General features: G+C 51.8%; 1 protein-coding gene across 7 annotated transcripts in view; it reads right to left on the bottom strand.

The window, feature by feature from the left end:
* The window catches only part of IKBKG (inhibitor of nuclear factor kappa B kinase regulatory subunit gamma), a 35582-nt gene that overhangs the window by 6963 nt on the left and 3448 nt on the right, over window positions 1-25171 (bottom strand). For 3 of the 7 annotated variants that reach the window (XM_065916187.1, XM_065916182.1, XM_065916188.1), the window contains exons 2-10: window positions 24574-24775; window positions 22586-22797; window positions 17301-17419; window positions 15050-15202; window positions 14147-14243; window positions 13008-13151; window positions 12608-12750; window positions 12372-12433; window positions 6370-12128 (exon numbers count right to left, since the gene is read on the bottom strand). In XM_065916187.1, the coding sequence (XP_065772259.1) occupies window positions 11986-12128; window positions 12372-12433; window positions 12608-12750; window positions 13008-13151; window positions 14147-14243; window positions 15050-15202; window positions 17301-17419; window positions 22586-22797; window positions 24574-24760 (1260 nt within the window). In that variant the 5' untranslated portion in view covers window positions 24761-24775 and the 3' untranslated portion in view covers window positions 6370-11985. Of the gene's footprint in view, window positions 1-6369; window positions 12129-12371; window positions 12434-12607; window positions 12751-13007; window positions 13152-14146; window positions 14244-15049; window positions 15203-17300; window positions 17420-22585; window positions 22798-24573; window positions 24776-25171 lie in introns of those variants that run through there. The other 4 variants (XM_065916185.1, XM_065916186.1, XM_065916184.1 and 1 more) reach the window with 3 other exon arrangements.

The following is a 25171-nucleotide window of genomic DNA, read 5'->3' as shown; positions in this document are numbered from 1 at the left end:
CAGCTCCAGAGAAATACCTAAGTACATTTTTACTATTACCATTTTTTAATCTTTTTTAGTTTTTTATTTTTTAGTTCTTTATTACTCCTTTTTCATTTTTATAACCTACTATTACCTTTCAAAAAAGACCCTACTATTAAAGCAAATTTCATAGATATAGATAAAGATAGATAGATTTTATTTTGTATTTTTAATATTGTACTTTTGAGAATCTAACCTGAAAATCGACACTAGAGTTTCAATCTTTGCTCTTTGGTATTGTTATTCATTTTGTACCTTTTAGAATACAATCTTCTGTAAGTGTTTTTAATTAGGGGTATGATTACTGGCTAGATTGCTCTCTCCCCTTTTGACTCTCCCTCTTCTCCTCCTGGTCACCTCTATCTCCCTCCTCCCTCTTCTCTTCTCCATGTAACTCTGTGAACCTCTTTGGGTGCTACTCACTGTGGAGAATCTTTTCACCATTAACCTAGATTTTTTATCATCTGTGCTACATGGATGGAGAAGTCTTGAGGCTACTGTAAGAATAAGACTGCATGCCAGAGGTAGGAGGCTTAAATCCAAAACTTGAGAACACCAGAAAACTCCTGATTCCAGGAAATATGAATCGACAAGAGCTCATCCAAAAGCCTCCATACCTACACGGAAACCAAGCTCCACCCAAGAGCCAACAAGTTCCAGAAAAAGACATACCGCACTGATTCTCCAGCAACACAGGAACACAGCCCTGAGCATTAACTGCCCAAAGTCACGCCAAACTCATAGATACCCCAAAAATCACACTGGAAACTTCACTGCAATCCAGAGAGAAGAGATCCAGCTCCACCCACCATAACACAGACACAAGCTTCCCTAACCAGGAAATCTTGACAAGCCACTCATCCAACCCACCCACAGGGAGCAACCTCCAAAATAAAGAGGAACCACAAACTTCCAGCCTAGAGAAAGACCACCCCAAACACAGCAATCTAAACAAATGAAAAGGCAGAGAAAGAGTCAGCAGGTAAAGGAACATGGTAAATGCCCACCAAACCAAACCAAAGATGAGGAGATAGGGAGTCTACCTGAAAAAGAATTCAGAATAATTATAGTAAAGATGATCCAAAATCTTGAAAACAAAATGGAGTTACAAATAAATAGACTAGAGACAAGGACTGAGAAGATGCAAGAAATGTTTAACAAGGACCTAGCAGAAATAAAAAAGAGTCAATCCATAATGAATAATGCAATAACTGAGATCAAAACCACTATGGAGGGAACCAACAGTAGAATAATAACTGAGGCAGAGGATAGGATAAGTGAGGTGGAAGATAAAATGGTGGAAATAAATGAGGCAGAGAGGAAAAAAGAATTAAAAGAAATGAGGACAGCCTCAGAGACCTCTGGGACAATGTTAAATGACCCAACATTCGAATCATAGGAGTCCCAGAAGAAGAATACAAAAAAAAGGGGGGGGGCATGAGAAAACACTTGAGGAGGTAATAGTTGAAAACTTCCCTAAAATGGGGAAGGAAATAGCCACCCAAGTCCAAGAAACCCAGCAAGGATCTCATTCAAATATGAAGGAGAAATCAAAAGTTTTACAGACTAGCAAAAGCTGAGAGAATTCAGCACCACCAAACCAGCTCTTCAACAAATGCTAAAGGATCTTGTCTAGACAGGAAACACAGAAAAGGTTTATAAACTCGAACCCAAAATAACAAAGTAAATGGCAATGGGATCATGCTGCTGCTAAGTCGCTTCATGCCGGGGTCCAGCCTCGGCAGGATCCAGGGGGTACCCACAGGATGAACGGCGTAGGCGAGAGAGAGAGAGAAGACACGTGAGACCAGCCTTGATAGGGCCAATCAGGATGACGAGAGAGAGAGAGAGAGAGAGAGAGAGAGAGAGAGAGAGCAGACGGGGGTATTTGCAGGGTCTGGCAATGGTTTACTTTTTACCATAGCTTTTATACCCTTACTCAGAACATTTTCAAGGTACAAGATGCTTACTCGTGCTTACACAGGATTAGCATTACATCATTTTGCTTTTTAGGAAAAGCAGGATGTTTTTTGCTTTCTAATTCTATAGTAAATCTTAGCACATGATCTTCTGGCCTTGGGGCTTATTAACATTTTATGCAGGTTAGGTGACTGTAAACCTATTTTCTGTTTCTATGGTGACCTTAACTGAAAGGTAGCAGTCTCATAGAGCAACAGTACAGAATAGAAGTATAACCTTGTTAATATAAAAATTAATCCTTCTGCAGAAGTTGTCAGTTGCATTTATCTAAGAAGTTTACCCCACACTGACTGCAACTTTGGTGAGGCAGCCCCTGCCTAGCACTCTTGACTAATAATTAACAACCATTTCATTGTTACCACACTAGGGCTAAGCTCTTATTTTTCTAGATCTATATTAACAATGGTTTCTATAACACAACATTAGCACATTAAAAGCAAAAACACAGCAAGCAAATGTCAACCCAATAACCACCTTTAGAATAATTTTTCTTATGTTTTCTAATAGGACTCCTTCACCCCTCAAAAAGGCTCTATGTCTATTAGGGCTTTTATATAATCAGGTTCTTTATGCTACTTTATGATTAGGATATTATAAGCAATCATGCATATTAGTACCAAGGACATAAACGCATTTGGCAAACAAACTACCAGCAAAGGAGTTTAAATTAAAACACTCCTTTCACCCTGGATAATCTCATAAAATACCACCACCTGGGAAACTTATTGATTAAAGTTCTAAATTGATCCAGCAAGTGTTGACAATTTGACCTCTAGTTCCTCTTCCTTTTCTAAAATGGACTTCTCTGGTGGCTCAGACGGTAAAGCATCTGCCTACAATGCAGGAGATCCGGGTTTGATCCCTAGGTCAGGAAGATCCTCTGGAGAAGGAAATGGAAACCCACTCCAGTACTCTTGCCTGGAAAATCCCATGGATGGAGGAGTGTGATAGGCTACAGTCCATGGGGTCACAAAGAGTTGGACATGACTGAGAGACTTCACTTTCACTTTCTTTCTTGTGGACATCTGGAAGCTCTTGGTTGGCATATTGCTGAAGCCTAGCATGCAAGATTTTAAGCATGACCTTACTAGCATGGGACATGATTTGGCCCCTTTCATGCATCATAGCCTTGTTGTGGCAAAGGGGCTTGCATAACTCAATGAAGCTATGAGCCATGACGTACAGAGCCACCCAAGACAGATGGGTTGTAGCAGAAGAGTTCTGACAAAACGTGATCCACTGGAGGAGGGAATGGCAAACCACCCCAGTATACATGCCGTGTGAACCTCATGAACTGTAAAAAAAAAAAAAAAAAAAAAAAAAAAAGGCCAAATCAACGATACTGCAATATAAATTTTTTTTTTAATGTCATTTGCAAATATTTTCTCCCATTCAGTAGGTGACCTTTTTGTTTTTATCAATAGTTTCCTTCACTGTGGAAAATTTCCTATTTGAATAGGTCCCATTTGTGTATTTCTGCTTGTATTTCTGTTTCCTGGGATGTCCCATGCAACCTGTCCTGTTCAGGGTGCCTTGTGGCATTGAGTGCTTGGTGGTTTAACTGTATACTGTTCACTGTCCTTAAGAAGTTGTTTTGTAGGGATTCTTTGGCACCTCCTTTTGCTAGGCATTTAATGGTACTATTATGGGATGGATTGTGCCTCAGACTGAATGTTTGTGTCCTCTCAAAATTCATGTGTTGAAATCCTGACCTGAAAAATGATGGACTTTGGAGGTGGGGCCTTTGGGAGATGATCTGGGTCATGAGAGTAGAGCCCTCATGAATGGGATTAGTGCCCTGACAAAAGAGACCCCAAAGAGCTCGCTCACCCATTCTGCCATGTGAGGACACAAGAAGGGGGCTGTTTATGAAGCACAAGTAGGCCATCTCCAGACACAAGTTCTGTTGGTATCATGACCTTGGACTTCCAGCCTGTCTGTAGTAGACTGTGCTAGTCTGCGATAGCAGCCCAACCTGACTAGCCAAAGTGTCCCCCAAAAGATGTTTAAGACCTAAGCTCCACTGCCTGTAAATGTAACCGTATTTGGAAATGGGGTCTCTTTAGATGTAATCAAGATGTAGTCATACATCTTGGGGTGTATTAGGCTTGGGGTGGCCCTAATCCAATGATTGGTGCCCTTAAAAGAAAAGAAAACGAGACATAGAGACACACAGGGAGAAGGCCATATAAAAACAAGGCAGAGACTGAAGTGACATGTCTAAGAGTCAAAGAACACCAAGGACCACAGGCCACCAATGTGAGGCTGGGAGCAAGGTGTGGAACAGGATTGCCCTCAGAGTCTGAAGCACGAGGTGCCCCTGCTCCCAACTGGATTTCAGAAAGAGAATAAATCTTTGTTAAGCCGTCCAGTTTGTGGTCATGGGTTACAGCAGCCCTGAGAAAGTCACATGGGTGCCAGCAGCCCAGGAACTCTTGGAACCAAATTTAGGACTTGAAGTCCCTAAAGCACCCCAGCTATCCAAACCCAGACAGCACAGAGCCAGGCCCACAGCCCCAAATTCATGCTTTGCTCTCCTGTGTCTGTGAGCACCTCATCAACACTCCCTGCAGCCCCAGTACCGGGGTGAGTTGGGTTGACTTTCGGCCTCCCTTGTGTTCAGTTCCAGAACCAACATCCTTGGGGCACAGTAGCCTCAGTAGCCTCCTTCTCAGACTCCCATTTCCTCTCAGCTTTCACTCTCTTGTTGGTTCTCAACTGCTTTAACAGATTTGAAGAATACTTCATCTGTCATCTGTAGTTATTTTCAGTAGAAAAATCTGACTACTACTGCCCAAGGTTAGAGAAGCCCAGGCTTGTTCTGTCACACTCCTGGATGCTGACAGAATCCTCATTCTGGTACAGCAGACATCTACGTGAGTCTGAGAGATCAATCCCCACCTTGCCCCAGACCCACAACGCTCAGATGCAATGGAACCCGCAGAATTCACAGAACAGCCCCATCCCTGGGTCTCCCCGCTTCCAGACGCCCAGTCCTACCACACGCCCTGTGCTCTGCTCCACCCAGGATGCGGTAGTATCGGCTGTGCCTGCACCCCGCCCCTGACACGCACACCCCTGTCTGTGGGGGGTTCTCCTCTAAGGAAAGGACAGACCGGGGGCACCTGCATTGAGAGACCAAGGCAGACAGTCTCCTGTTCTCTTCTGACTTGCCGCTGAGTGCACTCGGGGCTTCTCAGCAAGCTCATTGCCTATCCTCGCGCTGGTCCAGGGGTTCCGCCCTCTAGTGGACAGAGATGTAAAACAAATCAGAAATGATTGGAGACTCCAACAGGGCAATGGATTTAGGATGGAGACTTTAAATGAAGGTGATGTTTCAACTCAAAGCTTTGAGTTGTGCAGAAACAGAAAGAAACCAGTCACGCAAAGATTTGGGAAAGGGCATTCCCTGCCATACATAGGGCTGGGGAGGAGGGGGGCAACAGGGGCAAAAGCCTAAAGATACAGTCAAGGAAGGGGAAGAGGGTGACATTGACTCTTGGTAGGAACATGCCATTCAACCTCTGGCACTCAGGGATGGCCAACAGTGGCTGACTTCTTGCAGCCTAAGGTCAGGACCCTGGGCTGATCCAGCTCCCTTTTGAGTCCCTGTCTGAGAAAACAGGGCTGGCAAGAGAATGTAGTTTGTTCCAGCTAACATTTGACTGAGCAACCCCCCTTTCTCTGAGTCTTTCCTAAGAAGGCTCCCCACATGTGAACCCCTGCTCTGTCCCTTTGAGATGTCCGTGTACCTCTAACATCCCAGAAGAGGCCTTCTCGGGGACCTGAGAGCCATTCCTTTGAAATGGAATCCTCAGGAAGGACAGGGCTTGAGTCTCCCCATCTCTGAGTAGGATGGAATCATAACATCCAAGAACTGACCCCGGGGATGGATGCTGCTGACCTCACCACATTGACCCTGACCAACCCGCCGTGAGTTTTCACTTGAGACCCTGCTCGCTGACCCCACCTCACTCTCCCTTCAAATCACTGGGACCCCTGTTCCTATCAGAAGGGTGCTGGGCGCTTTCACCTGCTGACAGTGGTTACCAAATAAAACCGGTTCCTACCCCTTTACCTGAAGGCCGGCTGAGCTGCTCCTCGACTGCATATCCTAATGCTGCTGACACGAGACAGATGAGGACTGGGAGGGCAGAGATGTGGAGTTAGTATCTATTGGGGACCAGGTTTCCATTAGGGAAGACGAAAAGGTTCCGGAATGGATGGTGGGGTGGTTGCCCAACCATGTGAATATGCTTCGTGCCACTGAACTGAACTGAACTGTGCACTTAAAATGGTTAAAATGGTAAATCTTATGTGTATTTTACTACCAAAAAAAAAAAAAAAAAAAACACCTGCATCATGAAGTGTTTGGGGAACACCTTTGAAAATAAACTTTTAACAATCAGCTTTTTAAAACATAATTTGCAGCTTGGAATTACATGCTTTTAGGTTTAAAGAGTGAGTCACATTATCTTTGAAGTTGCAGGAATTAACGAGCAGTTAGCAGTCAGTATGTGTGTGTGTGTGTGTGTGTGTATCTGTGTTTTGTTGTGAGCACCCAATGCAGTCCCTGGGGATGTGCTCAGAGAAGTGCAACTGTTAGGAAGTCAGTGCTCACCAATGACTGGGTAACACAAGCACAAAAGCCAGGGGTGGCCACCCCTGTGGTTAGCAGAGCAGTTAATGCAACTGAGAACATGGGCACCTCTGCCATAGAGCACTGTTTATGATGCTTGTGGCAGCCGCACACCATCACTAGACTCTTAGGAAATCACTTTTGCTTCTCACCCTATGTTCAGTTGGTTGCACTTAACTGCTCTCAGAGTCAGCAGGGAAGGTCACAGCACAGGTCAGTGTGTGGTCAGCACATTTTCTCATCCCATTTCTGAGTATCCACACAATGGTAACCTTGATGGGGCTGAAGAAGTCTTTACAAAGAAATGAAGAAATGCAACAAAGGCTCATGATGGTTCGCCACAAGCAAAACAAATGCAGATTGACTGCAACTGAGTCCCATCAGCTGCAGCAGGGCCACCTGGCCCACTCCATGGATGCAGTGGCAACGTGCTCCAAATTGTACCCACCTGAATTTGGGGGGCCACCCCCCCACACACAGTGTAGTGTGCAGTTTGACCCTAGGTTGAGATGTCTGCCTTGGAGTCTTGTGGTTTCTATCTTGACTCCAGTTCTAGCTCTGCCCTGGCCAAGGCTGTTCAAGCGGCCCCCTTGCCATAGCTTCACCACCATGAAGGAAGGAGACACTCGGCTATGTCAGGGCAGAGGTTGCAGAAACCATGAAGCAGCCACACTGCACACCACCCGCCTGCAAAACACGGCTGCTGCAGTCCTATTTCCTTTCCTCTGATTCTCCATCCACCCTGGGGGAACAGCATGCAAACAACAGTCTGCTCTCAGCAGCGACTGAAATGGAAGTCAAACCTTGGATGGTCTCATTTTATGGATGAGGAGCCTGAGACTCAGAAAGGTAGTCACCAGTGCAAGCCTCACACAGCAGACGGGCCTAGGGAACACACTGCTGGGCTCCAGCTCCTCTCCAAGGAGCCACTGTTGCTCTCTGCACCTCAGCAAAGCCTGCCGAGGGACAGGTCAGGCCTGGCCCTTCCAGTGATGTCCTTTTGCAGCCAAGGAAGCCACTCAGCCCTGACGCCTTTCTGACCCATCAGCGAGTAGGGGACCACGGAAGGCCTCCGATTCACCACAGAGGTGGAGCAGCAGCTGTTTTCTAACAGCAGACTCCTATATGCTGTCACCTAAATGCTCTCTTCAGCCTCCTATCAAATAGAGCTAGGGACTTCTCTGGTGGTCCAGTGGGTAAGAATCCGCCTGCCAGTGTGGGGAGCCCTGGGCCGGGAAGATCCCACATGCCAATGAGCAACTACTGAGCCTGCTCACCTAGAGCCCAGGCTCTGCAACAAGAGAATACACTGTAGGGAGAAGCCAGCGCAACTAGAAAAAACCCTCGGAACAACAAAGACCCAGCAGAGCCGAAAAGAAAGAAGATATTTTTGGAAAGAAGACAGCTAGGCATCCCACATTATGGGTGGAAATGTGTTCCCTCCAAGAAGACACCAGGCAGTCCTCACCCGCTGGCCCTAAGGATGCCACCGCATGTGGAGACTAGGTCTTCTCGGGGGTGACTGAGTTAAAGGGAGGTCACGAGGGTGGCCCTAATCCAATGGGACTGTGTCCTTATAAAAGTGGACACTTAAGAGACTCAGACACGCATGGAGGGAAGACGACGTGAAGACACAGGGCGCAGATGGCCTCTCCCATCCCAGGAGAGAGGCCTGGAACACACCCTCCCTCACGGCCATCAGGAGAAACTGACCCTGCCCAGGCCTGGATCGTGGACTTCCGGCCTCCACGACTGGGAGGCAATACATTTCTGTTGTTTGCAGCACAACCCCCTCAAGTGTGCACACACAGCTCGGAAGCAAGGAGTCTGCCCTCGTACCAGCTGCTGCCAGCCACTCGCAGGCAAACCCCTTGGCTGCACCCACCCCAGAACAAGTTCACAGGAACATACATTCTCTATCTATCAAAGTAATACATACAAATGAGGGGCATCTGGAAAATACATAAATATGTAAGGCAAACTTAATCACTGGTAATCCTACCACCACAGCTATCCAAATGGTAGCAGGGTGCACACAACAGCTCTCCCTCTTTTATTGGGGTCACACTTCATACATCGCTGCATCTGCTGGCTTTTTCACACCCATGTGATCCAGAGTGGGTTCCAGGTGACGAGGTATCCACCACTCCAGAAGTGCTGCCTCCTACTCCACAGCCTTTGGTGGCTACAGATGCTGCTGCAGCCAGCACCCTGACAGTGCCGAAGTTGCCGGGTCAAGGAGGCTGGGACACTCCCTATGTGCTTGTCCATCCCACCCGACCAGCCCCATGGCAATGGGTCCCCACGCCTTGTCAACAGGGCACAGGAAGTCGGCATTTGTTGCCATTTTGACATCACTTTTTGTCTAGTTTGAGTCTGTGTTGTTCTAGTCATTCATGAGGAAGAAATGCTTTTGTACTGTGCTTATTTGATTGCTCTTAACATGCATTTTCTTAACCAGGTAATGGAGCAGGGTGTGTGGAAGCAATGGGCAATGCCAACATGGAGGTCCTATCTGTCCATCTCCACCACCCAAACCCACAGTCGTGAGGGTCCAGGGACCACAGCTGACCCTGCAGGCAGGCTGCTTCCCTCACGGGAGGAATCCAACCCCTTGTTTCAGAAGGCTGGTTGAAAACCCTCAGTCTCTCACGTCCCGTCGGCCCCACGGGAGGCAGGAGGCCGGGTGTGAGGGATGCCCAGCCTGCAGGAAGAGAAGGTTCCAGACAACAGAGGGTCCCAGCTGGTGCCCGGTCCCCAGCCAGCCCCAAAGCAGCTGCTTTGGGGCACAGGTGGAACATGTGTGAAGCTCCCACTACAGCTACTGTGCTGCCTAGGTGGGGGCGTCTGCCCGAGCCATAGCAACACTCCTGGGTTGAGGGCGCAGAGAATGTCCACCTCACACCACTCTGGGGTCTCCCCTTCTTTCAGCCCCCTTTCAGAGGAGGAGGCTGGTCAGAGAAGCACTCTGGTGCGCCTGTCATCATCTTAGAAGCACGAAACCAATCCCTACCCAGCCAGGAGCCACCACCCAGGAGGCAAGTGGTCCAACAGAGCCACCCTCTTTCTTTTTCCTAGCTGCGTGCATCAGCCCCAGCAGCGGTGTCCAGCCGGAGATGACAGGGCCTGAAGCTCGACAGTCCCCAAGCCTGCAAGCACCTACCCCACTCCCAACTCTGTTTTTCCTCACCTCAGTGTCACCTGCCTCTGCAGAGCACAGCGGTCATCATCACCCCGGAAAACAAGCCCTCTGACAGAGCTGCCAATCCCAGAGATGCCTGCCTTCGAACGCATCTGTCCTTATCTGTAGGCTCCAGAAGATGACCCTGTGCTGGGCTGAACGGTGGCCAACACAGATGCACACATCCTGACCCCCAGAACGTGTGACTGTGATCTTACTTGGGAAAAGGGTCTTTGTGGATGTGATGAAAGCAAGCATCTGGAGACAAAGTCATCCTGGATGACTCGGGGTGGGGGAGGCTCTAAATCCAGTAAGTGTCCTTGAAAGAGAAGACAGACATGCAAACAGAAGTGGAGACCATGTAGAGACAGAGGCAGACGCTGGAGAGACACGTCCACCTACCAAGGAACACTGAGGAAGACCACTGGGAGCTGGAAGAGAGGCCTCTAGAAAGAACAAAGCCTGCCCACACCTGGATTTCAGACTTAGACCTCCAGAAGTGGGAAAGAATGAATTCTAGATGGTTTAAGCCACCAAGTTTGTAGTCACCTGTTCCAGCAACAACAGGAAACTAATACATTCCCCCAAAATGGCAAGTGCTCTTATAGAAAAATTGCAGGATGTGGTCTGAAAGAGCATCCATGAGCAGAGAACCTATCTGTGCCTTTAACATGTTCCTGAGGACCATTTGCAACTGAACACTTGGGCTTCAGGAAGTAGATCAGTCTACCCCTGCAGATGACAAGAAAGCCCTCAGCCCAGGCTTATTTTCAGAACAGGATGCTGGCTGGGCCATCATCCATCCAGACTGATATCCCAATCCTAGTCCTCCCTGGCACTGCCAGATAGCAGGGAGTCCCACACAAAACCCAGGGACGGGACTCTGTGCCATCCCGTTTCCAACCAGGCAGCCCCCGGGGCACAGAGGGATGCTGGGCGCTGAGAAGGAAACCACAATTACAGGGTTGATGCCCACAGCATTGACATCCTCGGAAATATCCAGATTTTTGCAAAACTATAAGGAAGAGTTCTCTGGTGTTGGTACTCTGCCAGAAATGGTGAAGTGGCTTCTGTTGGCCAGGCTGGGGCATCTGGGACTGGCACAGGGAACAGCATCACAGACTTTGGTGGCAGCGCTCCTGGGGAGGACCAGGGTGAACTGCAGCGTCAGGCAGCACGGGGCAAGTGTACCTGTGGCACGCATACCTCCTCAGACCAAGAGGTGGTGACAACGCTGTGCAGGATAAACGAAACGACAAGAGAACAGGCTCCAGTGTAAACACACTGGTACCAAGTCAAGAGGAAGAGATAACCGCAGGTTACATCACACATGAAAAGAGTCGATCCCCCTAATGACCAAAGAGCTCTTGTAAGTCAAGGAATAAAAGACTAACAGCCCAATAGAAAAATAGGTAAAAAAATCCAAGCAGGCCATTTATACCAGAACTGAAAAGGACCCTTCAAGCTCTGAAGAGATAAGTCAAGCTCACTCTTAACAGAGACAAGCTCACCTGGTGGGGGGGCACAAGCCCCCCCACTCTTGGACACCCATCATTCATGGCAGAGCTGTGCGGAGAGCAGGAAGGCACATCAGGGTAGGGGCCCCAGCGCTGTCTAGCCCCAGTGGATACTCAATGGTGCTGCTTTGAAGGATCCAACCCAAGGTACGTATGAGAGATGCATAAGGATTTTGTACCACAGCGATAACCCCGATGTCCATTAGTAGCAGACAGTGTCAGTCCCATGTGCTCCAGCTGCCAAGGGAACAGCACCCAGCTTACAAGACCTGCACCCCGGGCACTGTGCCAGGTGGCTGGGAGGAAGGCTCTGCCCACCTCAGCCTGGGAAGCCGGTGTCCAGGAGCTCCAGCTGTGGCTTGTGACCTTCCCAGCAAAGGTGGAAAAAGTGTGAACCCCAGAGCCAAGCAGCTCAGGCAGACAGAACGAATCAAAAGGGCATAGTGGTGGGCCACACTGGGGCTCTGTGTTGCCCTAAGAGAGGTGAACCTGTGGACAAGGGTGTAGAAGCATGGGGTCCTGTTGCTAGGTCTTGGGGCTCAGAGAGGGCGCCCACTCTGTGTCAGCTGCCCCTAGTTCAGGCCCAGGCAGACAGGAGAGGAAAGCAGCAGAGAGCACAGTCCTGGGCTGCCTGGCAGCCTGCAGCCCTACTCGATGCACTCCATGACGTGTATCTGCAGGGTGTCCATGTCAGGAGCCTGATACTGACACTTGGGGCAGCAGAAGTTGGGCGGCTCGTCAGGGGGGCTTCTCCTCTGGCTGGGCAGGGTCAGGTGAAAGGAGTGATGAGCTGGGGAAAGAGATCAGGCACCAGTTGGGGTGGGTTTTGTGTGTGTGTCCCCCTGCACCAACTGTGGGGCAAGGCGAGGACCAACACCTGGACTATGATCACCTGAGTCACCAAGGCTAGCATCTCCCCTTTCGGCCTGCCCCTGGGGTGCGGGTGTACTGATGGGGAGAAGGGGGCCACGTCCAGTTCCCTCTTCCCCCATAGTTTTGGGATCCATCATGCCTCCTCCCGCTGCTCGCTCACCTGGGGCAGGGGCTAAGGGGGGCTGGGAGACCTCAACGTGCCGTTTCCTCATGTCTTCAATCCTTTGAGAAAAGAAAAGAAAGCATCCAATCAACACATCTGGGTCACGTCTCCAGCATGCACGAGGCTGGGGGAAGGATGGGATGCAAGGCGGGGAGGGGGAGGCCAGCCCCCCTTGACCCAACGGGCCCAGGATCCAGCGCCACTGCCTGTGGGGCCTGTACTCCAACACCCACCTGGCTGACTCCTGACAGCTGGTCTTCAGCCTGCTGTATTCCCTCTGCAGCTGCTCCAGCTGTTCTTGTAGGAATTCCTTCTTCTCAGCCAGCTTCTCCCGGGCCTGCCTCTCAGCCTGGAAGTCCGCCTTGTAGATATCCGCCTGGCAAAACCAAGAGAGGGGTGGCGTGTGCTGTCCATCGGCCGCTCTGTGCCAGGCCCGGGGAACAGACAGGGGACAACAGAGCCCCTCGGCACAAAGACGGTCCCCACCAGGGCGTTGCGAGTTCAAGGAACATCTTGAAGGGCTCAGAGGCTTTCTAAGAGGTCACTGCTAAATGACACCCGAGACGTGCCAAGTCCTAGCCCTCGTGTCCTAGCCTGCGCCCCCACAGGCCGGCCACAGGGGTAAGCCCTCACCTGGGCTTTTAGCACCGGGACAGTCTCCATCACGATCTTGTGCTGTTCCGCCTCCTCCTTCAGCTTGTCAATCACTTCCTGTTTGGCTACCAGGGCCTCCTCGGCCTGCTGGAGCTGCTGCTTGAGATCTTCCAGCTGCAGTCCCTAGATGTGGGGGACAGGGAGCTGACGGAGCCTCATCCGGCCTGGCCATGGAGGCCGGGCTGTCCCCGGGCCGGCTGCTGCTCCTGGGGAGGAGGACCAAGAGGAACCAAAGACGGGGTGCTGTGCAAGGCATGGGAAAAGCAGAGGAGGCCAGAAAGAACCGCTGGGGTCACCTGACACAATCTCCCCCAGGATGACGTTCCATCCTGAGCTGTACAGTCCTCCTCCAACCCTCCAAGGGACAGGGGCCACCCACTCCACGCGGACCAGTCTCATGCCCTAGTGCTCCACTACATGCCTGCTAAGCCGAGTCTCATAGGTCCTCCTGCGACGCCACCTCACAGATGCCCCACAACTCCCTTTCCTGCCCGATGCGCGCGCACACACACACACACACCGGGCCTCCGCCCCACCCACAGAGACACACTCACACACAGATGTGCGCGCATGCACACACACACACACACTCACACACACCACCCAGCGACCCAGTTTCAGGCTTTACCCTTATAAGTCTCTTCCAGGTATGTTTCTGTTTTAACTATATCCTTGAAATGTGATCACTAAAAACTACACTCAGGATAGGTCTGATGATGACCAACAAGGCACAGGGCTCCCAGCTACCTTCAATACTGGTACAGAAACAATCCCAAGGGACGCCTGGCAGGCGGAAGCAGCCATGGAAACAAGCATGATCCTGCTCAGAGCAGAGCATCTGGAGCCCCGCCCCCAGTCCACCATGGGCAGCAAACAACACAGTCCAAGCATCTCCACCTCCCCCCAATCTGGCCTGACCTGTCACTCCAGGGCCCTGACCAAGCTCTAGGATGAATCGAATATCCCTCTCCAAAGCTAGCTCTGTGAGTCTGTTAAGGTAGGGCCTTGACTTCCAATATCCCAGATCTGGGGGGAGGGGATCAGCTCCCAGACTGCAGGGAGAGGAGACAGGGGCAGGTCAGTCCCCAACACCCGGAGGACACCTCTCCTGTACTCACTCGGTTCCGCTCACTGCTCACCATGCTGCTCTTGATGTGGTTGTCATACTCTTGGAAGAGCTGGTGATAGGCCACCTGTAGCTGGGCCAGCTTCCGCCTGAGGAAAAGAAACCACGTTGTCCTGATCCAGCCACAGCGTTCAATTTCACCCCCTTCCTTCTCCTCAAGGCCAAAGGCCAGAATGAGGCTTTTGGGGTGCCTCTGGGTCTTGCAAGCCATCAGCTCCGAGACAAGCTTTGCTACCTAGTTCATATCCTTTTCCTTAAATTACACGTTTTCGAAAAAGTATAGAAAGCAATGTGTATCAAAAAGCAGAGCTTTGGTCCAACTACACATCTCTGTGAGGTTGGCTTTTCTTCATGTACTTCAATCAAAACATACCACAACAAAAACTAAATAACTTCAATCAAAACCTTATCACAACAAAAAAGAAAGAAAAACAATAAAAAACCTGTCACAACAGACTGACCGCAGCAGCAGCAGACAGGAGAGTCCAGCAGTTTTTAGTGAACCAGAGACAATAATGAATGAAATTTATAAAAATGTAATACAACGTCAGTCTCGAAGTATTTATTCTGGAAGACATAGTTCTTTTTCAGAAGAATATGTATTTTTATGTGCAAAAAATAAAACTAAAGACAGCTGTCCTGTCCCCTTCAAAAAAGTCAACTTCATGAAAATCCAGAAAAGCAGGAAGATGGTTTAAGATGAAAGAAGACTCAAAAGACACCCCAACAAAGATAAAGCAGGATCCTCAACAGGACGCTGTGAACATGTGGGCCAGAGGGTGGAATCAGAATGTGGACGGGAGAGTGAAGGATGTCACCCTCTCCAGGACGCCTCTCTGGGGTGTGATGATGGTCAGGGACAGCGTTGGGCGCCCCCCAACCACAGCCCACTTACTTCTCCTCCGAGGCGGCCTGGCGCTCCATGCGCAGGGCAGCCTCCATGTTCTGGTTCTGCAGACGCAGCTGGTCCACCTGCACGCTGTGCCGCTGCTGCAGGGCCTCCCGCTCGCTCTCTAGCTGCCGGGCCTGCTCGCTGGCCGCCCGGACCCTGCAAAGAAGCGGATTTCACAGGCAGGCCCGGGGCGGGGGGCTACCGGCCAGCCCAGCACCCCCGCCACATGGTGCCAGACAGACACCAGGGCGGGGGACCAGTCCTGGCACAGAGCAACGAAGGGGGAGGACTCCAGGTGACACTGGGATGGGCGCTGGCCGGGGAGACAGGGACGACTGCGGGGCGCCTGGCTCAGGGTGGGTTTGGGCTGGGGACAGCCATCCGGGAAGGCTGTTCTAGGGGTGAGGGAGGTGGTCCCAGGGGAGAGGAGCCCCAGGAACTGCCCATGAGGTTACAACAGGCGGGTGCTGGGTGTGCTGGCCAGGGCCGTCTAGTGGACGGGTCGGGAGGGACTGCGAGGAAAGAAGCAGAGACACCCAGCCTTGATAGAATTTCTAGAAGGTGGGGAGGGAGAAGTAACAAATGGGGGGGAGCAGGAAAGGGGCACTGCTCCAGAAGCCATGCAGGCTTCACACCTGCCCAAAGAGCCTCTGACTTCCTGCCTGCAGGGACACAGCACTGATGGTCCAGCACCCCCCACCACCCCGGCTCTCCTATGTCCACACAGCGCCCTGCACTCTGGGTCCAGGCTTCGGCCAGGCCACCTGCTGGACTGAGGCTGCCTCAGCCCCACTGCAGGGTGATGGCGGGGGGCTGCTGGAGATCGGCTCTGGTCCCAGCATCTCTCCATGCCTGGGCCAGTCTATCAGACTCAGATCCCGTCTGTGAGCTGACAAAACCCAGCCCTGTCTCTGCCATCATCAGATGGGACTGCCACCTGCCAGGGGCCCAATGGGAGACGCCTCCTGCCCTGAGCTGTCTAGCTCAGCACGTATGTGCTCAGCCAAAGGGGTAGGGGTGGAGGTGGAGTGATAGGAAAGCAGGGCACCCAAGAGCCTATAATTGCTGGAATAACGGCCCTCCAGGATCGTTAGAGGACCAAAAGCAGTTACAAAACTGCACTGTCAGCATCCCAACTCCAGCAGCTTCTTTTAGGTGCAAAGAAAAAAAGATAGGCAGAGAAGATACCAGAGTGTCCTAAAAATTACATGTGCCTTTTCGCAACATGGAGTGACAGAGGCATGTCTGAGAAGACGGCAGGATGCAACAATCCCAGAGCCAGCAGGCTCAGCCTTGAGTGGCCTCCCCCCTCACTGTCTCTTTCCTAGAGGGTAGCAAACTCACACGTGCTTACCTCCTGCCTGCTCCCCCAGCCTCCTTCAGGAAGGCATCCCAGACACCACCCGGGGCACCCTGATCACCTCTCATGCTGTGAGAGCTGGGGCCACCCTGTAGCCTGAACCCATCAGTCTGGGGCATCTGCAGTGGGGCAGCGTGAGAACCACAGAAACATCCGTGCCCTTTGACCCAATAACCTCACTTGCAGGAACCTCCCTCTGCAGAAGAGAGCAACCAGAGAACCTAAGGACGCTAACTACAAAAGGGCTGGTGTGCAAGGCTGGCCCGGGGGTGGTGCCTGAGCAGTAGGCTGGTGCGAGTCCTTGACATCAATGAGACACTTTCCCTACTGATAAGGGTGGTCTCTGTGCCTCAGCTGTTGGCACCACAGGGTGGTTTATGGGGTGCACCTGCTTTCCTCTGGGAGTCGGGAAGTTTGGCATGTGAATGACAGCCATCAACCATCAATAATACTTGCGGTGCCGAGTCTCGAGTGGACTCCCTAGGTCTCCAGGGGGACTTCTGTTGCTGCCAGTGAAGTAACCGTGCTGGGGGCCCCTTCAAGGGAGGGAGACAGGGAACCAAAGGCGTGGGGGTCTTCACCCCTGACCCGTGTCTTCTGCCCTTGGGGGTCCTGGTGTATGCCCATTCCTTGTCATCAACCTCAGCTGGGAGGGCTTCCCTGCAGCCCACAGGCTTGCCCTTCCATGCCACTCCAGAAACACCCACTCAGTAAAGAAGCCATACTCCAGCAGAAGATCAGAGAGCCCACAGGTGCACTGGGACCCAGATCCTGGACACCCAGTAACCCCAGTCCTGTGTGTCCTGTCACAGAGGACATCTCCAGAGGCTCCCGAAGGGTCCTGTTGTCCCTGGCAGTGGCCTTGGACTGGGATCACCCTCCCTGCCACCTCACCTGCTCTCCAAAGCCTGGCGCTCCTTAGTGGCAGCCTCCAAGCGACTCTGGCTCTCCTGCAGCTCCCCCAGCAAGGATGTCACCTGGGCTTTCACTGAGGCCTTGTCCTCAGCCATCTGCTGCATGAAAAAAAAAGAGCCACTATCTGTCAGCAGTGGTTTCTTGCCAGCTGCTTGCCCCTGGCACCCTCAAGTCCCCGGGGAAGCCTGGAAACACGGTGACAGGCCTCCTGAGGGCTGCCCTCAGCAGCCCCCCTCACCTAACCTCCACCTCTGGAAGCATCTCCCCCTCATCCAGGCAACTGAAGCGGTGGAAAGAGATCCCATCCTGTGAGCCCCCCCTCCCAGGCCTTCCTCATCCCCGCAGATGGGGGGAAAGGAGAGGCAGGGACGTGGGAGCCTTTCCACCTCTGAGATTCAGTGCTGGGGAAGGCAAGACACAAACAGAGTGACAAAGATACACACTCCGCTCCGCGGGCCCCAGGCCAATGGAAGGTGATGTGGACAGACACCATTTCCAGAAGACTTTTACAAGCAAGAAGATGCAAGAGTTGGCCCAACTCCCCTTTGCCCAGCTCCCCTCATCAAGCTGTCCAGACTACAGTCCCCTGAGACCGAGGCCTGCTCAAGCCCTGGGTTAAGCCCCAGTCCTCGGCTTTCCCCGCCCCTCGGTACCAACCACCACAGAACTCCCAGCCAGGCCTGGGGGCCTGCACATGCGCACTGATGCACTCGCACACATGCACCCAGCCCCATCCACCATTCCTTCTCAAGGGCAGTCTCAAGCCCGTGACCCTCTCCATGTACACGCATGTGAGGATGACCTGCTCTGTCTTAAGGCCTTCAGTACCCTCCACAGGCTGAGAGTTTCCAGAGTCCCACCTCCAGGACCGACTTGTCTCTTGCAACCCAACTTAGCTATCTGACTGCCTGTCTAACTTCTCCACCTTGAAGCCCACGGGCACACCCTATGGATTAACGCCCACACTGCAGCCCACCACTGGGCCCAGCCTGCTGAGAGCCCCTTGCTGGGCAGCTGCAATAAGCTTGCCCAGGCTCCCAGTTCCACCCGTGGCTGTAGGAGTTCCCCAGGGCTGCCCAAAAGGACCACAAATTTGGCAGGCGGTTAAGGTAACAGGAACAGATTGCTTTCTAGAGGCCAGGAGCCCAAGAGCAAGGTGTCAGCAGTGCTGGATCGTTCTGAGAGCTTTGGGGGAGGATCAGCTCCAGGCCGCTGCCTTGGCTTCTGGGGGTGGCCAGCGGTCCTTGGTATTCATCAGCTGTAGCTGCATCACTCCATCTCTGCCTCCATCATCATGTGACCATCTTCCCTGTATGTCTGTTTCTCTTCTAAGGACACCAGTCATTGGATTTAAACCCATCCTCAGCTACTGTGTCCTCACCTTAACTTGGTTATATCTGCAAAGACCTCATGTTTAACTAAGGTCACATTCTGAGGTAGTAGGGGTTAGGATATGGATATTTCTTTAGGGGAAACATAACAATCCATAATATCCCCCACACTCCAGAGGAATCCACATAGCACAGCTCCCTCCCCCGGTTCCTGTCACACTCAGGATCAAAGCCTGAATCCTTCCACTGGCTTACTAATCCCACATGACTTGTCCCCACCATGACTACCTCCTCAGCCCCTCTCCATTCTGCCCCAGCTATGCTTGCCTCTTTAGTCTTCCCTGAACATTACAGGTATGCTCCTGCCTCAGGACCTTTGCACATACTTTCCTCTCCTCTAAAACAGTCTTTTCCCAGATATCCATATGGCTCATGTCCTCAGTCTTTCAGGCTTACTCGATGGCAACTTAGTGAGGCCTTCCCCACCTAAGAGTGCAAATAGCCCACACCACCTGTCCTGCTAGATGAATATCTCCACTTGGATATCTAGTCATCCTCTCAAAACTAACCTCGGTAAAACTACACTCCTGATCATCCCCAGAGGCCAGTTCCACTCATGGCCTTCCTTATTACCAGTAGATGGCTGACCCATGATCTAGTTGGCAGGACAAAACCTTCAAGTCTTTCTTGAGTCCCATCTATCTCTCACAGCTCATGTCGGATACAACAGGAAATCCTGTCAAGATGTATCTTAGAATCTATTTGATGACACTTAGCAGGTCGGAGAAGGCAATGGCACCCCACTCCAGTACTCTTGCCTGGAAAATCCCATGGACAGAGGAGCCTGGTAGGCTGCAGTCCATGAGGTCGCTAAGAGTCAGACACGACTGAGTGACTTCACTTTCACTTTTCACTCTCATGCGCTGGAGAAGGAAATGGCAACCCACTTGTGTTCTGGCCTGGAGAATCCCAGGGACGGGGGAGCCTGGTGGGCTGCCGTCTATGGGGTCACACAGAGTCGGACATGACTGAAGTGACTTAGCAGCAGCAGCAGCAGCAGCAGGTAATGGTACTATTTTACGTGTGACAGTGCTGTTGTGGTTATGTTTCTTTCAAAGTCATTTCTTAGAGATCCACATGGAACTTTTTATGGAAGAAATCACATGGTGTCTGGAATTTGGTTCTAAAAAATGGGTGAAATCCTAGGTATCTACCTGAAAGAAATGAAAACTCATGTCGGCACAGGAATGTTCATACCAGCATTACTCCTAACAGTCAGAATGGAAATGACCCACATGTCCATCAAATGAAGACTGAATAAAAAAATATGTAGTCTCTCTCTATACTGGAATATCATCCAGCCATAAAGTGAAATGAGGTACTTGGACAAACTACAGCATGGATGAACCTCAAAAACATGATGCTGAGTGAAAGTAGCCAGACACAAGAGCCACACATTGCAGGATTCCACTCACAGGAGATGTGCAGGTACCTGGGGCTTGGGGGGATGGGACTGCAGAGTAACCACTCATGGGGACACTGTTTCTTCCTAGGGTTTCTTCTTGTGGTTTTGGAATTACATAAAGGAAAGAGATGGTTGGCCAACTCTAAGACTATACCAAAAACTATTGAATTCTACACTTTCAAGGGGGGAATTTTATGGTATACGAGTTTTATTCTGGTTTCTCCAGGGTTAGCATCTTACCCCCATCACCTGCTGTCCATGTGCAAGAGTTTCTCTTATGTATACACCTGGGGTACAACTGACGAGGTGAGGGTAACCTGAACTTTCAACTTGAAGAAAAAATGCCAGATGGTTTTTCAAAGCAGTGTCACCAACTGATGCTTCCAGCAGCAACATGAAGCCACGGCCTCTCCAATATCCACTACTGTCAGACTTGTCAGCTACCAATAGGGCTTTGGCAGTGGCTCTGATCGCTACTGTGAAGACAGCATCCCATCCCGTGAGTACAGGGCAGGCAGATGCTCTGCAGGCATTCTGAAAACAGCAGCCTTCTCCTCCTCCCTTCTGCACCGGTTCAGGGTGGTAGTGGCTTTACTGGTGGCCCCAAGGTGGTATGGCCATGGCCTAACCTGCAGTTAGGCCTAACTTGAGCGCCAAAGAATTGATGCTTTTGAACTATGATGTTGGAAAAGACTCTTGAGAGTCCCTTGGACTGCGCAGGTTAGGCCTAACTTGAGCGCCAAAGAATTTGATGCTTTTGAACTATGATGTTGGAAAAGACTCTTGAGAGTCCCTTGGATTGCTAGGAGATCCAACCAGTCCAGCCTAAAGGAAATCAGTCCTGAATGTTCATTGCAAGGACTGATGTTGAAGCTGAAACTCCAATACTTTGGCCACCTGATGCGAAGAGCTGACTCACTGGAAAAGACCCTGATGCTGGGAAAGATTGAAGGCAGAAGGAGAAGGGGACGACAGAGGATGAGATGGTTGGATGGCATCACTGACTCAATGGACATGAGTTTTGAGTAAAATCTGGGAATTGGTGATGGACAGGGAGGCCTGGTGTGCTGTGACTCATGGGGTCACAAAGACTTGGAAACAACTGAGTGACTGAACTAAACTAAACTAACCCGCAGCACGTGTCAATGGCATCTGATCTGGAGACACGGTCACTGCAGATATGGTGGTGTGAAGATGAGGTCATACTGGAGGAGGGCAGACCTCTGATCCAGTGACTGCTGAGAACTACAAAAGACTCAGACACTTGAGCAAGCTCTACTGTGATTTCTTGCAGCCTAAGGTCATGACCCTAGGCTGACCCAGCTCCCTTTTTAGTTCCCATCTGAGAAAACAGGGCCAGCAAAAGAATGTACAGTTTGTTCCAACCAACATTTGACTGAGCCCCCTTTCTCTGAGTCTTTCCTAAGAAGGCTCCCCACATGTGAACCCCTACTCTGTCCCTTTGAGATGTCCGTGTACCTCCAACAACTCAGGAGAGGCTTTCTCGGGACCTGAGGGCCATTCCTTTGAAATGGAATCCTCAGGAAGGACAGGGCCTGAGTCTCCCCATCTCTGAGTAGGATGGAATCATAACATCCAAGAACTAACCCCAGGGACGGACATTGCTGACCTCACCACATTGACCCTGACCAACCCACCATGGGTTTTCACTCGAGACCCTGCTCACTGACCCCACCTCACTCTCCCTTCAAATCACTGGCACTGCTGTGCCAATCAGAAGGGTGCCTGGCGCTTTTGCCTGCTGACAGTGGTTACCAAATAAAACCGGTTCCTACCCCTTTACCTAAAGGCCAGTTGAGCTGCTCTTTGACACTTGTGTCTTCATAAGAAGATGAGGAAAGATTCCCAGACACCCAGGGTGAAGGCCACGTGACAGTGTGTTTGCAAACCATGGAACACTGAGTCCTCCCAGCCAGTACCTGAGGCTAGGAGACAGGCTTGGACCAGATCCTGCCCTCAGAAGGAACCAACCCTGTACATGCCTGGATCATGGACTTCCGGCCTCCACAACTGGCAGACTACACGTTTCTGTGGCTTCTGACTACCCTGTTTGTGGTACTCTGTTACAGTAGCCCCAGGAAGCTGAGACACTTCCCAAGGGCCCCCGCTAGGCTGTCTACGCCGCCAGCAGCATGATTTCTGGCCGGACCCTAGGCCACACATACCAGCTTGATCTCCAGGGCCCAAAGATCAAGTACCTAAGGTGAGCCACGCAGGCGCCCCAAGCCTCCAGGAGTGACCTCCCCCGCCACAAGTTCCCAGAGGGCACACTGTCACGCATGGCCCCGTCTCTCCTGGACTTGCCCTCCGTTCCTTTAGCTTTGCTGATTTCAACCCGTATCCCAGCCAGCGGCTCACCCTAATGCCGTAACTGGGAGGACAACAGCTTTCCCCAACTCCAGGAGCCCCCTACCCCGGCACCCCCAGGCAGGCGGCCAGGTCCCTACCTGCTGGCACGTCTTCAGGCACTCCACCTCCTTCAGGGCCTGCTCCCTCTGCTGGCGCAGTTCACGCTTCTCCAGGCTCAGCCTCACCACCAAGTCCCGGGCCTCCTGGAACTTCTGCATGAGGAAGGCCTTCTCCTCCCTCTGGTTGCCCTGGAAACGTTGCAGCTCCTCACAGCGCTCGCGCAGCATCTGGTTGCTCTGGCGGATGGCATCTGCAAAGATGGCTGGGGCCAGGTGAGCCCAGGACCTGCGGCCCCCCACCACCCCGAGGACTCCCCAAGTGGGATGACTCCCCAATGCTCCCTTGTTTTGCCAATCATTTTCAAGGTCAGATGCACAAATGACATGCCCCCAGTGTCCATGAGAGCTTCACTTAAAAGCACGTGTCAAGGAGTCCCTAGTGGCCTCATGGTTGGGACCCAGTGCTTTTACTGCCCTGGCCCGGGTTCAATTCCTGGTCAGGGAACTGAGGTCCCACAAGCCGCACAGTGTGGCAAAAAAAAAAAAAAAAAGTCAAATGTCAGTTTCTTTGTTCTTTATAAGTGACTCTGGAACTCATCTGCCTTCTGTGTGGGTCAGAGCAGGCCCCTGGGTCACTGCCTTCGGGATCAGACTGGGGGCAAACTTCCCTGAGCTCTGCTGGCCCCAGACTGAGGGAGGTCTTGCGGGGGGCAGGGCCAGAAGTCTGGGAGCAAGTGAGTTCTCTGAGCCTCACCATCCTCGTGTATACATTCAATGGGGACAAGCATCCCCATCTCACAGAGACAGGACAGGTAACATGGAAAAGCAGCCAAAGTGCCTGGTGCACGAGACAGCTTCAAGAACCACTTTGTCCTCCTCTTCCCGGGCAGTCAGCAAGGGCTGAGGAAAGGAGGGCCACCCACCCGGGAACAGCCCCAGGCAGCAGCCCACCGTGGGTACTGACAAAACGGATCCATGGCTTGTGAAGGTGTTAGCCACCACAGAACTGGATTAGAGGGGGCCCCCTCTCTGGTCAGAACCCCTGACGAGCTAAATAGGCCTACTGATGGAACATTCTTTAGCTAGAACCGCAATGGCTCCTGAGCCTGGCTCCAGAGCCATTTTCTATGCACCACTGTCCCTGTGAGACTCCAGCCCTGCAAAGGAGCAAATGATCTGAGACAGGGCTTCCTGCCTCAGGCCCACAGTACCCCCACCGGCCCCCACTGTCCTGGGGATGAGCTCAGACCACACATGTAGCTGTGGAGAGCGAGCTGTCTCCCTGACCCAAACCTGGCTGCCAGCTCAATGTGGCCCCAACACAGAAACATATTTAACGACATCTGAGGGATATTGTTGGTTGTCTTAACTGGGGGGGGGGGGGGGGGGGGCGATTGAGAGGCTCATGCTCCACCCACAGTGACCCGGACATGCCTTCCCCAAAGCACCCAAGGGCCCTTCCTAGGAAGCCCCTGCCTAGCCCAGAGCAGACCACGCCCCTTCCAGATAGCCACACCCTTCCTCAGATAGCCACGCCCCTTTCCAGGATACTGTTTGATGCTTCTTTCCACGGGGTCGCAGAGAGTCAGACACAGGACTAAGCAACTGAATAACAACAATGGCTGATCAGTATGGAGGCACAGGGGCCTGGCGGTCTTGGCCCGACGGGGACAACCCAGAAAAGTCACCTCAGCTCCAGAGCTCCTTGGAGGAGGGGCAGCCCAGCTTCTCCCTCTGCCCGTCACTGCTTCTTCACTGCCCTGCCCTTCCCATCCCATCCCCTCCCCTCCTCAGTGTTGGTCCTGACTCTAAACATTCTGGATGGCACTCTGTAGCTAAGAGTCACTTCCAGAGAACCCCAAGGGAAACGAAGGAGGAGGCTGGCTGAGCCAGAGCCATGAACTGGCTCTCAGGCGCCTGCCCAACCCAGTCCCAGAAAATGCAGAGGCACTGGGTGAGTAGGGTCAATCCTCCAGCAGGACCTGCTCCCCAGACATTTGACTCTGTCCACCTGCTGTCGCCCTCACCTCGGAGCTCTTGATTCTCCTCCAGACAGCGCTGGAAGGTCTCAGGGGTGCCCTGCTCTGAAGGCACGTGGAGCATGGCTGGCTTCCCCAGAGAAGACTCTTCACCCAGCATGTCCTGGTCCCCTGCTGGGCCACCACTCGGCTGCACCATCTCACACAGTGGACTCTTCCAGGGGGGCCTGCTCATCCAACACGTCAGGGCCTGAAAGAGAGTTAGCAGGGGGAGGATATGAAGAGACCTATGCAGAATTCTCCTACCCTGCAGGATGAGAAGTCCTGGCGTCACACTTCAAGCAGAATATGAGCATGCTGGCAAGTGGAAAGAGATGCTAACATGGGTTTTCTGGTCTAAGAGGTAGCACATAATCCCATTCCAAAGGGAGGTGCAGGCTCTTCTGTGGGGCTTGGAAAGGTAATGGTTCAGCACTGCTTGTAAACTGTAAGTTGAAGTTAAGAACATCACCAGAGAGGAGAAATCACAGAGAAAATTGGTTTTGGAGGGATATGTCGGTGTGCTGGAAATCCTACCCAACACACACACACACTTCCAAGCATGAGTGGAGGTGAGTGGCCCCTCACCTAGTATAGTGAGTTGAAT

Source organism: Muntiacus reevesi, chromosome X (assembly GCF_963930625.1).
Source record: "Muntiacus reevesi chromosome X, mMunRee1.1, whole genome shotgun sequence".
NCBI classification, from domain to species: Eukaryota; Metazoa; Chordata; class Mammalia; order Artiodactyla; family Cervidae; genus Muntiacus; species Muntiacus reevesi.
Note: the sequence above shows the minus strand (reverse complement) of the source record. Positions and strands in the feature narration are given on the sequence as shown.